The sequence below is a fragment of the Leptonotus elevatus genome, chromosome 7 (genome assembly GCF_054856555.1).
Source record: "Leptonotus elevatus isolate MCC_2025b chromosome 7, RoL_Lele_1.0, whole genome shotgun sequence".
NCBI lineage: Eukaryota > Metazoa > Chordata > Actinopteri > Syngnathiformes > Syngnathidae > Leptonotus > Leptonotus elevatus.
Genome location: NC_141245.1, coordinates 15,574,357 through 15,590,590, shown reverse-complemented (window position 1 = coordinate 15,590,590; position 16,234 = coordinate 15,574,357). Strand labels below are relative to the sequence as shown.

At 39.7% G+C, this 16,234-nt stretch overlaps 2 protein-coding genes across 7 annotated transcripts in view; both read right to left on the bottom strand.

The window, feature by feature from the left end:
- Window positions 1–561: 561 nt before the first annotated feature.
- On the bottom strand, window positions 562–12,841 carry ube4a (ubiquitination factor E4A (UFD2 homolog, yeast)). The gene is made up of 20 exons (XM_086081266.1): window positions 12,772–12,841; window positions 12,109–12,281; window positions 11,692–11,868; window positions 9,875–9,987; window positions 9,593–9,745; window positions 8,590–8,749; window positions 8,282–8,484; window positions 8,017–8,208; window positions 7,611–7,944; window positions 5,671–5,800; window positions 5,032–5,339; window positions 4,714–4,846; window positions 4,445–4,635; window positions 3,446–3,546; window positions 2,942–3,055; window positions 2,631–2,805; window positions 2,367–2,547; window positions 2,080–2,227; window positions 1,813–1,970; window positions 562–765 (listed from the first exon to the last, which is right to left on the bottom strand). The coding sequence occupies exons 2-20, from the start codon at window positions 12,239–12,241 to the stop codon at window positions 624–626; spliced, it is 3,246 nt and encodes a 1,081-aa protein (XP_085937392.1). The 5' UTR covers window positions 12,242–12,281; window positions 12,772–12,841; the 3' UTR covers window positions 562–623.
- Window positions 12,842–14,582: 1,741 nt separating this feature from the next.
- Window positions 14,583–16,234, bottom strand: part of map4k1 (mitogen-activated protein kinase kinase kinase kinase 1) — a 57,252-nt gene continuing 55,600 nt past the window's right edge. For all 6 annotated transcript variants that reach the window (XM_086079982.1, XM_086079983.1, XM_086079984.1 and 3 more), the window contains 2 exons: window positions 15,822–15,948; window positions 14,583–14,864 (listed from right to left, as the gene is read on the bottom strand). In XM_086079982.1, coding sequence (XP_085936108.1) covers window positions 14,759–14,864; window positions 15,822–15,948 — 233 coding nt within the window. In that variant the 3' untranslated portion in view covers window positions 14,583–14,758. The remainder of the gene's footprint in view (window positions 14,865–15,821; window positions 15,949–16,234) is intronic.

Here is a 16,234-nt window from a genome sequence, read left to right as displayed (position 1 = left end):
AAACTCAAGACATGTCTCATAACTGCTAAGCTATTTTTAGACCAGCCTACTCATGTGGTGGTCACCACGGTGGTGAGCCCTGCACGACACAATATATTGTATGCGGCGCTCATTAAGAACACCTGGGGTTGCAGTTTTTCCGGTGCAGCGAGTTGGTATGTCGACGAGGATCAGTCGCAAGGTGTGCGGGTGTGAGTCACTGTCTCGCCAAATGTAATTTGTTCATGATTGTCCTGTTTGGTCAGCGGTGGGCCAAAATGCTTAAAATTGGCTTGATAATATATAAAACCTTTAAGTGAGATAATTATGGGGGGAAAAAATCTAATTGGGCAGGTGCAAATGCTTTTTCACAGTCCCATAGTTGCCCTTTCCTGCTCAAGATTGCATCACTCTCATAATGTTAACCATTGGGCATTTTCAGCTCGTCAGCCAGCTGTGGTGATGCAGTCTGTTGCATGAAGGCTGTATTAAATAGGATTTTAAAGCAGTATTATACAGGAGTCTGGAATCTGCGTCGACAAACACACCACAGATTAGCCCCCCCTCCCCCCCCCCCAAAAGGCAAAGGAGATGTGGAAGAAGGAAGCAAACAAGGACGCAGTCATTGTTAGGCACCGAGCGGATCAAGTCTGGTCACTTGGTCCCAGCTGCAGGCGCTCCTGCTTATGCTTATCCAGCCACTGTAAGATCTGTTGTCTGAGCTCCTCGTTTGGCCTGATCTGGTCCATGGTGAGAGGGCTGCGGTTGAACGGGTCTGTCTGGTCACTGGAATGAGGACACATTCTTTTTAGGTTTTGTTTTAGCTGGGGGTTGCGAGAAAAGTTTCTTGTACACAAGGACGTCAGTAGCGTAGTGCCGTGGTTCGCGGAGCTGACTTTTACGAAAAGTGTCTCAGTTGTGAGTCACAGTCAGAAATCCATTCACACTCACTGTGACTGATTGACTGGTGACCAGTCGAGAGCGTCATAGCTTTTTACCCTACGTGACCCTGAAGAAGATAAAGGGTGTAAGAAAATTGAAGTTCTAGAATATATAAAATGGTTTACGGGTTAATTTCAGATTCTTGTTTTAATCAAACAATATTTTGTTATTCTCCTTGGTGCGGTTTGTTTAGCCGTTAGCATTTGTGAAGAGGGAAAATGTGCGGATTAAGACATCTCCTTAAAGTGCACTTAGCTTTCTGTATCTTGGTAGAATGTCCATAAAATGATTTACAGTTTTTTTGTTCACTTGTATTTTTCACAAAAACTGAATCAGGGGCAAAATAGATAAAGTTTACCCTTTAAAACGGTAAGTCAACCCCCAACATTTTTTTATGTTCTATGCAGCCCCACTAGTCTAAATATGGTATTCTGGTTAATATTGTGTTAGTGGAATATGAGTTAAGCAGCGAAATCCAGCCGTTTTTATCAAAAGCAGAAGGCGGCCATTTTACCACTGGCTGTTCACTAAAGATGACATCAATGTTGCTCAGGTCTCAGTTAACAACCAATCACAGCTCAGCTGTGGAAAACAGGGGAATTGCGATTGGTCGTTGCTTGAGCCCTGAGCAACTGTGATGTCATCTTCAGTCGACAGCAAGTGGCAAAATGGCCGCCCCCTGAGATGGAGGAAAAACGGCTGGATTTTGCTTCATAACTCATATTCCACAAACGTAATATTAATCAAAATGTCATGTTTAGACTAGTGAGGTCACATATAACATATTATTGTCAAGAAATGTTTAAGGTTGACTTCCCCCTTTAACTGATTCAGAACAAAGAAAACAAACTAAAAGGTGTAAAAGCACCCTGATGTTGGTTGTGGACTAACCTGAGGAGATGCCTTGCTATAGTTGAGCGGTCGACTGTGACGTTGGAAGAGGGAAGAAGAACGGGGTCGAGCATCAGGGTGGACATGATCGGGTCTAGGAACTCTTCCGGGGCTTCTGAATAAGTCTCCTCCTCCTGCTGCTGTCGATCTGCATGGGGCTAGAGTACAAGGCAGAGTAACAGGACAGTTAGATGGTGCAGAGTAACACAGGAACCTCACTCCAAAACTCATTTTATTCAGATCATCTCCTCCAGAGTCAAATGATACCTTTATTTTATCAGCAAGGAGTCCAAAAGCCACTATCATGTCCCTGGGCTTGTTGATTTTCTTCAGTACTCTCACCGTTTGGGAAAAAAGGATAGGGGAGTACGAACGTCCATCCTTTGGGACGGTAGCGCAGAAATTCTCCTCATCTCTGCCAAAGAAATAAACAAATACGACTTTAATAGCAAACTAAAGTAAGTGCTTGGCACAAGTTACGTGAACTCAACTGATTGCACTTAAATCATCCAATATCGTAACGGAGTGCTTAGGAGAGTGTGTTGACAACATACCCCAGGTTCAGGTAGATGGTGCAGATATCAGAGACAAGTTGCTGAGGCTTGAAGTCAAACTCACTGAAGTCCTTCACTTTAAGAGCACCCATCTTGGGTCCGACCAGGTGCTGCAGGAAGTAGTTGAGCATGGAGATGATCCTCTCAGCCAGGAAAGGGTGCACAAAGATCCCTTTGATCTCTAGGTAAAAAAATAAAATAAAATAAAAACATTACTGAAAGAGAATAGCAAGGATTTGAAATGTACATTTGAACGGGTTTGACCTGAGGTGAGGAAGGCCAGCGTGCCGATGGTCTCATTAGACATGATGTTGTGGAAGCGGCCCAGCTGTCCAAACATCTGCAGGCTTGTCTCCCTCTCCCTTCGGCCATCGGGGGCCAGGTCATCCCACTCCCCTCGATCCCGCTCCAGCTGCAGGATCTTGATTTTACTCAGGTACTGTAAGAAGAAAAAAATTAAATATATTTAAGCTACAACTGAAAAAAATTCATTCATTTTGGCATTGTGAATGAAAATGACTTGGAACGGGTTGTGAATCATTTCTGCGCAGACTTTTTTTATCTTGTAGCCTCACCTGAATAGCCTCATCTAAAAGGAAGATGGCATCGTTCATCAACAAGTTGAGAAACCTGAGGAACAGAGGAGGATTCATGGCTTCCAGGTTCTTGGATGCGTAGTCTGCCAAATGCTGAGAAAACACAAAGTGCATTTTCTCACTGATTTGATACACGGTGAATTGATATGGAAGAGTGTCATTCAAATGTACTGTAATGTTGATTGAACATCTTGATCATTAAATGTAAGCCAGATGCTAAAATCATTTTTTTCCCACAATGCCCATGGGTAATATTACAATAGTGCATGTGCAAGTCAATATCCTGTGGCATTATGGGAAAAAAATGTTTTGCATTTCATCTGTTTTATCCGTTTAATCCGTTCGAACGACATAACACAGTCAAAACTGTTTACTCCACATTTGCAGTTCCACCCTTCCATAATTGGAAATAAAATAATACAAGTCAAATTGGTCTTTTTTCCCCCAAAACCTGAATGAACTAAAAAGTATTTCTACTATTACCTTGATGCTCTCTCTGTAGTTACTTTCGCCCCACATGAATTTGAGGGTGGGATACATTGGTCTTCTGTAATTGAACTTCTGTTCAAACTGGTGAGGATCACCTGAAGAACAGTAAACAAAAGGAAATGTACTTACACCTACCGAACAATGCATTGTCCAACACAACACCACTCCGAAATCGTGTTCAATAGTTACTTCATTTATACTAGTGGTGCTACGATCAATCGGCCATAGATTGTGATTAGCCGACTTCTGTGGGAAAGTAAGTGATCGGTTACCAACCCTGAAATTCGAGACTGGCCTGAGTGCAGTGTAGTGTCCCCTCCCATTTTCTTTACTCCAACGCACGTTACAGACCAAAACAGTAACTGAATCATATACAGTGTGTTATGTTTGTGCATTTTCTGTACTGTCAATTTGGAATAATGTGACTGTATAATAAAAGGATGGAAATTAGGATAGTGGTGTGCAAGTTGTGTAAATCAGTCTGTGCTCGGGCCAGCCAACCCAACAACGCAAAAATCTTCATGAAAGCAAACTGAGGTTAAAAATCATTTTTCCAAACTCATTTTCAAAAGGTGCATAAAAAAAAAGATGAGCAGACTGAGCAGTGTAATCGGCATATATTATTAATCTAATTTTGTGTTTGACATTTCTACTGCATGAAGCATTACAGCAATCATTTTGAACAAAACAGAGATACTTAAATGTATCTAACTTTTCACTGTGTCTAAAAATATATCCAGACTTTCCATCTTGAGGTGACAAAACGCCGCACGGAACCCGCAGAGTGGAGAAGAGGCGCAGTTTTAAGACACACTCAGACAGTTAATAGACATGTTCACAAGCTATTTTCAACACTTTAAATTGGTTAATGCGTAAAAATAACAGCCTATGATTTGAAATTGACCATATTTGGACATACAGGATTTCTGCTTGACAGCGACAACATAGCATACAATATTTTTGTACTTTTCTCTTCAAGCTGCTGTGTCTCACCTGTAAATTCAATATCTACAAACACAGTGATGAGGGCTTCGGCCAACTGAGGTGCAAATTTGTAAGAGCAGAAGACCCTGTGCCGCTGGAAGACGATTGGCTGAGGAGTACCGGGCGCCAGAGGCAACACATGGGGCATCACGGCCTCTAAGACCTCTGCCAACTCCGCCCTTAAATGTGGATTCTTCATTCTGTCATGAATGCAATAAACAATAAACAATTTTGCTGAACCTTAATGGCTTGTTTTTATCAAATAATCAAACCCATACCTGTCTACATTACCCATGAAGACAGTGATGAAGTTAAGAATCTGCTCAAGACTTTCAGCAGAGCTCTCCAAAACATCATCAGCAAATGGACGCAGAAAGATGAATAATTCTCCCAAGTTCTCTGCAAAGAACTCTGAAAAACATACAAATGGTATAAGAAACCTAATCCTGGAGAACTTTTTACACCAAGTAGCCCATGATGAACAACATTAAAATACATGTTTAAATACAAGTGAACTGTTCTTCGGCAGTGATTATTGTGCATGCCATTAAGAAAGCCTGCATAGGGATTAATGCATTAATTTTAAAAAACTTTACCTGGTACAAAGCAGAGCATGGTGCTCTGCAATGTGGGCAGCGGAAAATTGAGTGCTACATGTTCGGGGCCGTGGTTTCCCAAAGCAAACTGCACCAGCAGAGCAGCAGTGGAAGCTTGGAGGTTAAGGCAGCATTGCAGCATGGCGGGCTGCGTGGTGGCAGCTTTGGTTGACAAGAAGACAATCATCAGGCGCTCAAACTGCTCCAAGAGCTGCTCCGTCATGGGGCTTCCTGTGCGATGGGCCTCCTCGTACGTCACCTGGAGCCGGTGGAGAGACTGGTTCATCTTGACCAGCTGTTCGTGGAGTCTGTGGATGCAACAACACAACACTGGTTCATGGTTTTGACAGAGTATGAGAACAGTGGTTCCTAAGCTGGGTTTGATCCTACAACAGAAAGGGGGAGGAGATAACATTTTATTTTTCAATGAAAAAGGGTTCGGGGAATGCGCATAGGAAACTGGTGGGGTTCGGTACCTCCAACAAAGTTAAGAACCACTGCACTAGCAACATAATATAGACCTGACATAAATTGTTAATTGTTACATATTTTCATAGAACATTAAAAATAAAAATAAATCTGACATGGATTGCTATATTACACCAAGGAGTACAATTTGGGTAATGATGCGAAGTGAACCTGTGGAAGCCGAGGTGCAGGGTGAGCTGTGTGAGGACGAGGTTTTCCGTCAGTAGGCTGTAGGACTCCGCTGCAGGATCCTGCGTGGGCTGGGAGGGCAACGGGGTCAGACAGGTTTCCTTGTCAAGACCTGGTGAAGGATACAGTTAATCGTGTGTGAAAGGTAATCTACCATTAATTCAATGGAAAATGTCATTGTCAAAGAGATGTTAAATGAGCAGTGTTCCCATAAAAGCACCTAACTAGCACAGACCAAAACATTTGACACTAATCAGCTAGGACTATGACAACATTTAATACAATACCAGGTAGGCTCAACAACTTGAAATTATTGTGTGATGATGTGATTTGACAGAGAACATGTGAAATGGGATCATCCATGTTAAATTTCATATTTGTTGTCAAATTTGCCACCTGCTCTCACCAATGAGATCAGGACAAATCGCATTACAGCTTTTGAATTGGATACATTTAGCTCAAGTCTGAGCGGAGCTTTTATCCTTTTTTTCTACATTTTCTGCCATGAAAAACAACATTTTTTTTTTAAAACATTTAAAATACTTTATAACTTCTACAAGGCAATGACTATTATTAACCTATATCAGACTAAAATTAACAAATTGACTTTTTTTCTGTGTGCATTTTTTGTTAATGGTGCAAATACTTTATAACTTCTACAAGGCAATGACTATTAACTAGGGATGAGTGAGTACAGCACTATCTGTATCTGTCTGACCATCTAAATCAGGGATGGCGAGATCTGGTCCTCGAGGGCCGGTCCTGCAGGTCTTGGATATTTCCCTTCAACACAGCTGATTCATGATCAGCTCATCAGCAAGCTCTGCATACGAGTAAGGCAACCTCTAAAACCTGCAGGACTCCGGCCCTCGAGGACCGCAGTTTGCTATCCCTGATCTAAATGATCTGTAACTGGAGTGGGCGTGGCATAAACCAGAAATGGGCGTGGTTTAATCAGAGCTGTGCGTGGCTTAACAAAATGGTTGTGCTTACATCAATACATTACTGTATTTTTTGGGGTATGAAAGTGAGAAAAAAATGTTTTAAGTTGATATGGATTGATCAAAAGTTTCTATATTTTTTTTGTGTATTTGAAAAACAAACAAAGCCTAATAAAGATTCAAATCCATGCTTTTGATCACAAAAGAAGAACTATTTTTTAAGTTTTTAGAAATTCTGAAAATTTATGTGTACGAATAAATACAATCTGAGAATTGAGATTCACTTCTTTTTTTGTTATCACAATAGTAAGGGAACTATTTAGAAAATAAAATGTAATGACTCGGAACAGGAATATTTTTAAGTGTATAAATAAATATTTACAGAAAAGTCTGAAAATAAATATTCAGTTTTTGATCACAATAGTAAAGAAACTTTACAGAACAAGTTTTTTATAAACTCGGGAAAATACTGCTGAATATACAGCACATACAGTAGAAAATAATTAACCATTATGTGAATGAACAAGAGTTGTCATAGCAACACAGATTTATTTTTTATTATTTTCTTTTCAATGTTTTAATTATTAAAAGGGTGTTAAACTGTGTGTATAAAGCTAAATTTGCAGTATTTATATTTTATGGAGTGCAGTGGGGGAATCTAATAAAAATTGAATACATATCAATTCGTAGTGCGTTCAACTGTAAGGATCAATTAAAAGATAATTAATTACTGTTGGCGTGCGAGAAGGCGACGCCGCGCAGAGAGATCCTCTCTCTGTGCCGGAGAGGGGGGAGCGGCCGGCTTTCCTTCACGGATATTAAGGAAGTCTATCCGTGTTATATTCATAACCAGTAAATATCCATTATCTGAACCGGATACTCGTGTTGTACGAATATCCAGCTCACCCCTACTATTAACCCATTTCAGACTAAAATGCACAAATGTACTTTTTTTTTTTAAAGGGTTAAGGGTGCATTTACCTCTTGCATGCACATTGCGAATGCGCCTTTCCTCTTCACTCAAGTCTCTCACTGTGCAGTATGTTGGGTTAAATGTGAGCAATTTGGACGAACGTGGCCGGCAGAAGGGCTGGCACAGCTTGAGAAGTGCTGCGCCCAAATTCAGGAAGAAAGCATCTGAGGCATACATCTGAAAGAAGATCTCCGGCATTTGATTGGCCCAAATCTTGGCCCGGCCAGCGTTTGCGTGCAGACAGTTGCCCAACCATGACAGCAGCAGGTGGCGCGTCTCGCTCGACCGCTGCAGCAAGTATTTAAACATTTGGTGCAGCTTGTCATGAAATTGGCCCATGAACTGCAAAAGAAGGCGTAAATATCATCACTGTGCCCCGATGACTTAATGGTGTCGACTATTAGAGGTGTTCACCTGGTGGATGTTAGCCTCCTGGACTTTGGTCTCCTGTGGACTGGAACGGGAATGGTTCAGGAAGTAAATATGGCCTTCTACCACTCCTGGCGTTTTCAGCAAGCAAGACACGCTCAACACGCTTCCAAAAAGGCTCTTCTGGTACAGCAAGCCATTAGCTGGATCTTTGGGCTGAATGTGCTCCATCAATACCTGGAAGCATCAAGTATCAGTTGGCACTTTGTTGTAACGTGAACAAATAAAACACCCCACAGTGCTTTCTAACCTTGGCGATATCTTTATTGTAGCTGAAGTAGAGAAGCACATCAAGGTAGAAGTAGAAGACGGGCTGACACAGATCCATGTCTTTAATTCTACCCTGGAAGATATCAAGCACTGGAACCATCACCTCCTGGAAGGTCCGCACCTCTTGGTCAGAGAGCAGGCCAGCAATCACCTCCTCAACAAACTCCACCACCTCCTCTGGCTCTGAAACACCATTGAGGCGTTGCAAGGAGCGAAATTTACACTTTAAGCTTCCAATGGAACCAAGTCAGCACACAAGAACTTGACGGGACTCAACCCTGAACCTACGTGCTCTACTGTAAGCCTCCAGCAGCAGGTCCAGAAGCTGCTCGTACACACTTTGGTTGACGTAGATCTCTGGGGTGAGCAGAACCGTGCGCGTGTTTGATACCGTCAGGTTCTTACAACGAACGGAGAATGGCAATAACTTCTCTGGCACCTTGGTCACCTGATGGAAGAAAAAATTAAAGCGACTTAATAATAGAAGATATATCAGTGACAAAATTTGAATTTAACACCCCAGTAGGGGGGTGACTAACTAAAGAGTTTTTGCAGTCGGCAAAAATGTGATGAAAGTTGAGTGGAATTCATTTTTTTCAGCACAGTCCCAACCTTTTTTATGCCACGGATTGGTTTCCCATAAAAGGCAAAAAATAAAAAATAAACTATTAAAAATACAACTTATTGACATATTGAAGCGGGAGACCTGCTTATCTTTTCTTTTTTTTCTTCAACAAGCTAGCCAATCTCCTTTTGTGTTCCATAGCACGGCAGTAAAAAATAATTAGACAGTGTGTTGAAATTTTTGATTTTTTACAGGACTTTCATTTTAAGTGTCCCAATTTTTCTTCTTCAAGTTATTGTTATCACATCATTTTGCCTGTAAATAATTGTACATAAAATTTGGACAATGAAGATCTGCCAGTCCCATTTGAAGAGCTATTAAGAATATTTCAGGAATAGCGGCGGAATAGCTGTCGCTAGCGATGCTAGCAATGCTACACATTCGCCACAATATTTCCGTACTCTTGGAACAGCACAGACGTATGAAGACTGCGTCGCCTTCTTGAGCAAATATTTTGCTCCTCCAGAGTGTTGTAGCTTCCTTTATAAACTTCAGTTTTCAACAAAAAATGGGGAGTGGTTCACCTCCTCAAAAACAACGTTTTTTTTTAAATAATAATAATAATAATAATAATAATAAACTGTAAATAAGTGAACTTGCAGGTGTCGAACTGCAAGTATATGGGGGTCCACTCTATTATTGTTAAGATTATTACTAATATTATACCTCTTCCTTTGCCCTCTGATAACAAGCAAAGAGGTATGGGATGGCACATTTCTCTCCAGCGTCACGGTCAGCCGACAAGTTCGCAGCACTGCATGACGTCATGTAGATGAGGTGGTTTCCTGGTTCGAGCAGCAGCAGACGATTAAAAAGTGCCTGGGAGAAAGAAACAGTGCAAGTACATGCCAACATATGTTCAGATCTTGTGATACATTCAGTAAATTCAATCTTTGTTCATGCAACCTAAATTAAAACAATGAAAAGAGTGTGACTTGACTATCCAACCTGCTCTATGTTATCCATGTCCAACCAATCCTGTCCATCCAAATCAGCCGCCATCTCCTCCAGGTAAACGCATCGAGGCGGGATCCCATTGCCCCCTCTCAGACTGGGATCACCTAGAGGTGAGGATAAAATGTGTGCAAATGCACTGGATTAATCACCCCTGAAAGAAATGAAACAGCATTTGCTCAAACAAGAAAAAGAGGATTACATTTTTTGTTGTGGTCGATTTCTGTGGCAGGGAAATGGATTTCACTGCTGTGTATATTGGGCGGCTTGGGGCTTTTTGTTGTGCACTTCCTGAGAATAATGACTCATCCCCACCCAGTGTCAGTGTAAGAGATCCAAGCATGTTCAAAGCAAAACATCCCATATTAGGGTGATGAGTCATGATTCAGTTCCCGCACACCCTTGGTGTGACTTCACCGTATGACAAAGTCAAGGCTTGATGGACTGATGGCGTCAACCAAATGTAATACCATCAAAAGACATCTTTGTGGGTGCTATAGTCAACACCCACATTGTATTTCTGCCACCTATAGGACAAAACTGGAACACATCAATCCATCTATAAATCCAGTTTTTATAGGGACACGCCTTGTGTGAGCTCGAGCCTATCCCATTGACTTTAGGTAAGAGGCAGGGACTGGTCGCCAGCCTATTATGGGCACATATTGACAAATGCCCATTTAGACACACCAAGTTTATACCCATGGATAAAATAGACTAAAGTTAGCCTAACATGCATGTTTTCAGAAGGGAAGAAGTCAGAGCGCTTGAAGAAATTTTAAAGAGGATGGCGTGTCGGATTAGAGGCGGTGTGCACATTGAACATTTGTGAAATCAATTGTAATAACTTTATTAATTTGAATAATAATAATGAATCAGATTTATATGGTGCTTTACTGTAGCAGAATAATAAATATTAAATAGGCTATTCTTATTTTTCAACATGAAGCCCATTTAATTGTCTTTAAAAAAAAAAAGTTTATTCTTCATTCATCCATTTATGACAAGCAGAACAATTAAATACTCTTCCACTAGATGGCAGAAGATTAACCTGTGAATGATTATTGTAATTCTGTACAGATTATTATTGTAATTATGTACATATTAATTTATAGCTTGGTCCTCAAAAGAGGAACTTGAAAAAAATATAAAAAATATATATTAAACCATAATCACAATATTAATAATAAATAAAAAATAATAAATAAATAACTCCCAGTTAGATTATTTTTCAAATCATTAAGTGCTATTTTTATTATTAAAAACTAGTGATGTTCAATACCACTTTTTTTTTCAGACTGACACATTGAGTATTCACTGTTTGAGCACTCACGAGTAACAATACCTCGAATACTTTTGATATATAAAATTGAATTTGACAGTTGACACAATGAAAAAACGCGAACAAAACCTTTCTAAAGTCTAACGCAAATGATGATTTGCTGTGACAACCTGCTGCCGTGAAGGACTTACTCAATGTCAAATTTGTTCTTTTTACTTAAATATAAATGTCTGGTATCAGCAGCCTCCACGAGTACCCAATACCTTAAAATATGGTGTGTAACGATACCTGGTATCAGTACTCACCCATCCCTATTGTAGAATTTTCTGTTGGTGTTTTTTGGGACACTAGCTTCATGACATTTCTATTCATTTCAATGCGGAAGATGCATTACGAGCGTGATCACAAAACAAATTAAACTTAAGTCAGAGCGCCACTGTGTGTGCCTTGGCTTAATAAAAGGTTGGGAAACACTGCAGTGGTCCACTGAATGAGTAAATAAATGCTTTGAAAGTCTGGGTTTACTCACTGTTGTCCAAGGTGATGAGAAATACACGCTGGATCATGTGATTCACATTGAGTTGCTCGCATAGTTCCTGTCGGGATCGGAAGGATCGGCTAATCGCGGCCACAGAATCGTCATTGTCGTCGACGCTGTCTGACACAGAGTTCTCAGACTCTGAATGGCTCTCTCCGGAGTCATCTTCTACAATGTGATGCCAACAGTCATGGAACAACGTTGACAGGCTTAATTTAGGCAGAATTTTGTTAGACATTCATGACTAGTAGCCTACTAAGGGATAGTTTAATCTGAAAACACATTTGAGGGTGCTATCATGCATTTGAATTACTAGAAGAAACGCATCTGACCTAATAAGGAAATTACTCATGGGGAAAACAGTAGTTGAACAGGGTTTACGGAGTACTTTTACTCTGCATTACTCACGTAGTGGTCCAGTGGGTAACGTTGCAGACTTTTGGCCTGATGCAAACTGCTTGGCATCAGCCAAGGAGCTGAAGAGGGCGGCGAAAGGGTTGCAGGAGATGTGGTTGTTGTTGTTGCTGCCCTGGTCAGTCATCTCACTGAGGCTCAACACTCAGTCCAGCCAAGATCATAGCCTTCAAAGGGACGCATTCAAAATCATTGTCACGTGATTCACACGACCAATTTTTAATGATGTACATCCTAGCCTTAGATAATTGGTGCTCGCTTACATGCACTAGCGCTACAGTGTGTTTATAGACAAATGTATGGTGCAAAACTGGAATTCAATGTGTATACTCTTCCTGACTACCTGCTCGATAGCTCAAAGCGTTACAACGCGCAACATCGGCTTTTCAGAAACGTGTACTTTGTGGAGTTTGTTCGTGTGTCACCCTACTTTAACGATGACATCGAGCAGGTTGAGTTATTTGGTTGTCAGAACTCAGAAGCACAAGCAGAGCTAGCTGGCAGATGGCTAATTACTTTAGCTAGCCAGCTAGCGTGGGAATCAACATGCTAAGTTGTCAATGCCTGTTTTGACATCGATTTTATATATTCGTACCAGAGGTCCATGGAATAAAAAGCCATTCTATGCATTCAAATAAATTAAGTTCTGCTGTTTACCTGTCTGACTTGCAGTGTCTATTTTGATGGTAAATTCTCCTCCTCTGTACCACCACGATTAGGCCCCTAGTAAATACAAAATGTGACGTCATCAACATGAGCCGAACTACAATAACGAAGTTTTTGTTTTTTCTTCCCTGTTTACTCGTGTTCCTTCACCTAAGGTTTTTTATAATTTTATTCATCATAATCATTTTATTGTAATAATATTTTTCTATTGAACGACACCAGGAGTTATGTTTAAAAATACATTAATAATTTCCAATCATAATAAAATGTCAATAGCCTGTTAAGTAGTATTAAAGTATAGTCAGTGATTCGTCCATCCAGCTGACAGGATTTGTATTTTATTTTTTTAATAAGCGATTGTTGGTTAAAGTGTGTTAATATATAATTAAATACATACATACATTTTACAAAGACATTGTGGTATTCATTCTAACATTTTCTTGGAAGTGACTTTCTTCAGGACTAGGGTGTGAACAGAGATGTTTTAAATAAAATTAGTTTACAATCTGATGTTAAAAAAAAAAAAATCTCATTTGAAACCCGAACCCTTGCTTGAAATCCTAATTTGAAACCCTAAGCATTGTTTAAACCTTGTCTTAAAATCATAAATCTTCTTTGAAACACTCACCTAGCTTTGAAACCTTGTTTTAAAACAGTATTTTAGGCTTGAACCCCCTACTTGCGTAGCCCTAACCCAGTGCCCATGGTAACAAAAGCTGTGTTACCTTTAAGAGGGTAAGGTGTTATGGTATGTCTGTTCTTAGATTGTTATGGAAAAAATGCCCGATTTAAAAGAGCTATTATCAGCAGGCTGATTAATCAGTCGAGCCCCCAAAACAATACTAAATAATGTAAAGGCATTTACTAGTTTATGAAGTGCGTTCCAATCTGTGCGCTGTAGTTACACGCTTGTAGGACTGGAATGGAAGCTGCAGTTCATCTTCACATTCCAAAGGAGCAAGTAGAAAAGCAATCCGCAATTTAGGCACAGCACAGAAGATAAAGATGTAAGTTGACAGAATTCACATTGTTCTTGACTAATGAAACACATGTCATCAATGCTGGTATGCAGTATGTGAGTGAATCTACCTGTTGAAGTACAAAACAATCAAGTTAATTATATGTCTCTGCTGTTTCATGTGTGTAAACATCCATCCATTCATTTTCTTAACCGCTTAATCCTCACAAGGGTAAAGAAAGTTATTTTAAGACCACTCAATTTGAGGCTGAATTGGATTTTGCCTTAGATTATGGTTTTATTAAAAAAATAATATTTTAATAGACAAATATTTATTTTATATTTTTGACATTTTGACAATCATGCACTATTTAAAAAATATATGAATCATCAAGTTGTTTACCAATTACTCGGTACGAAAATGTATTCTTACTAAAGTCATTTTTTGGAGGGCTACTTGTTATTTTCACTTGCATAACATTATTCTAAAGTAACAACACTCTTACTTAAGTATGTTTTGGCTACTCTACCCACTCGAAAGTTGAGGTACCACTGTACCCTTTCTATATATTTTTGTATTTGCTCTGTAATTCTGTATCTACCTCATTAATGCAACAATATTACTGTTTATATATATTTTTTTATATATTTTTGGTGGCGCCTAAACCATTCTTTATATTCTTTAATATTTGCACAACTGTATTCCTTACTGTTTAAGGCTCTTTTACCTTACTTGACTGTATAAAATTAACAATAAACGTTTTTGAATATTCATTCTTATACTTATTTATAAAATAATGACATCTTTAAAACAATGAAATATTACTGGACAAGTGACCTCATGGAAACTTAAAGTTACTTTAATACATGGCAATGTTACATTGGTCACATCAGCATTGACTGAGAATTCAGTGACTGGATTCCACCGATTGCACTGAATCCAGTTTCACCAAGTGAAGTCAAGCCTCTTGTGTTGTAGGAGTCCTGCATGGAAACGCCACATATCCCATGAGGCTCTATTCATGGGCATAAGGGAAGCATGACGTAGTTCTCAGCAATCTCCAGCAAGTACAGGTTGAACAGCCCTGAGGGGTCGTCAGTGTGGTGTGTCTCCAAGACGATCATCCTGCATGGACGTCATAGTGAATGGTGTTATTGCTGTACATTTGACACCTTTTATTACAATTATGTTCAAATGTGATTTTTACAAGTACAATGAATGCTACAGGGGGCCATGCAGCATAAGTAAAAGCAAGAAGAAGAGGATGCACCTTCAATCTATTTATTCTAGTACAACATTTGGCCATTTCAATATTCATCATTCCCACAGACGAGATATAATATACTGTATGCCTGTAAGTACTGAAATGTGCTCTAATTGTTACCGTATGTGTTGATGCTTTGTGTGTGTTAAAGTAACAGTTGTTTGAATGTCTATAAATACCAACACCTATGCAAATTTTTGTCTATGCCCTTTTGCATTATGTTAGCAAGCAATTTGATGGTTTAGTTTTGTTGCTCAAATGTACAATTTTTGGTTTTAAAAACGTTTTCTTAACATGGTCTGTCTGTTGAGCGGATTTTCACATATTGTGGGTGGGTCTTGATGAGAACGTGTCTCCTATCATAAACAGAGATTTACTGTAATACTAAAATATCCAAGTACTGTACACCTTTTTCCTCTATTTGCAATTGTTAGCGTGACGTTGGTGAATGTCCAGTAAGTTACAGTAAATATTAAGTTAGCTTACGTTATTATTGTGGGGGGAGGAGGCCGGCTGCTTTCATCAGGCTTCCAATTAATTTACTCATGAAGATTAAAACGGAGACAAAAAATCTTGTGACAAGCCATTTTGTAATGTAAATTACCACCACCTACAGGACTGGAGTGGAACTACAGCACCTGGCATGTTTTGATTCCTCCCCCCCTCCCCGAAATGAGTGTTTCGCTTACTTTATGACATTGTGGTTGTAACAGTGCCTTTTCTTAGAAGTGACTACTGGATTAGATTCTACTGTGGACGGATGTTTTAAATGACATCGGGTTGGAAGCAGCTCTAAACAAAAAGGAAAAATGTCAAACCTGTCAGATTGTACTAGCCGGTAGATTTTCTTGGGGTCGGTCATCTCCTCTAACACCTTGGTGACACCTCTTTTCATCCTCAGCCAGCCATGACGCCACACGACTAACAAAGTGTCCTCCAAATACACTGGAAAAACATCTTGCGTTATGATCTTTCTGAACTGTCTTACTACTGGTGTAAGCGTTTTGGTAGCTTTAACTCAGTTGGTAGAGCGTCAGACTTTTAATCTGAGGGTCCAGGATTCAAATCCCTGTTCAGGCATTGTGATTTGGAAGAAATTGTGCAAATGCATCCTGTAATGATGAGCTTAGAACTGTCTTTCATTTAAAGATTTAATCCATATCATATTTACCCCACTCCTAAAATAAATAATAATTAGTAGACAAATGTAGTTTCTGATATTTTCCTCTCT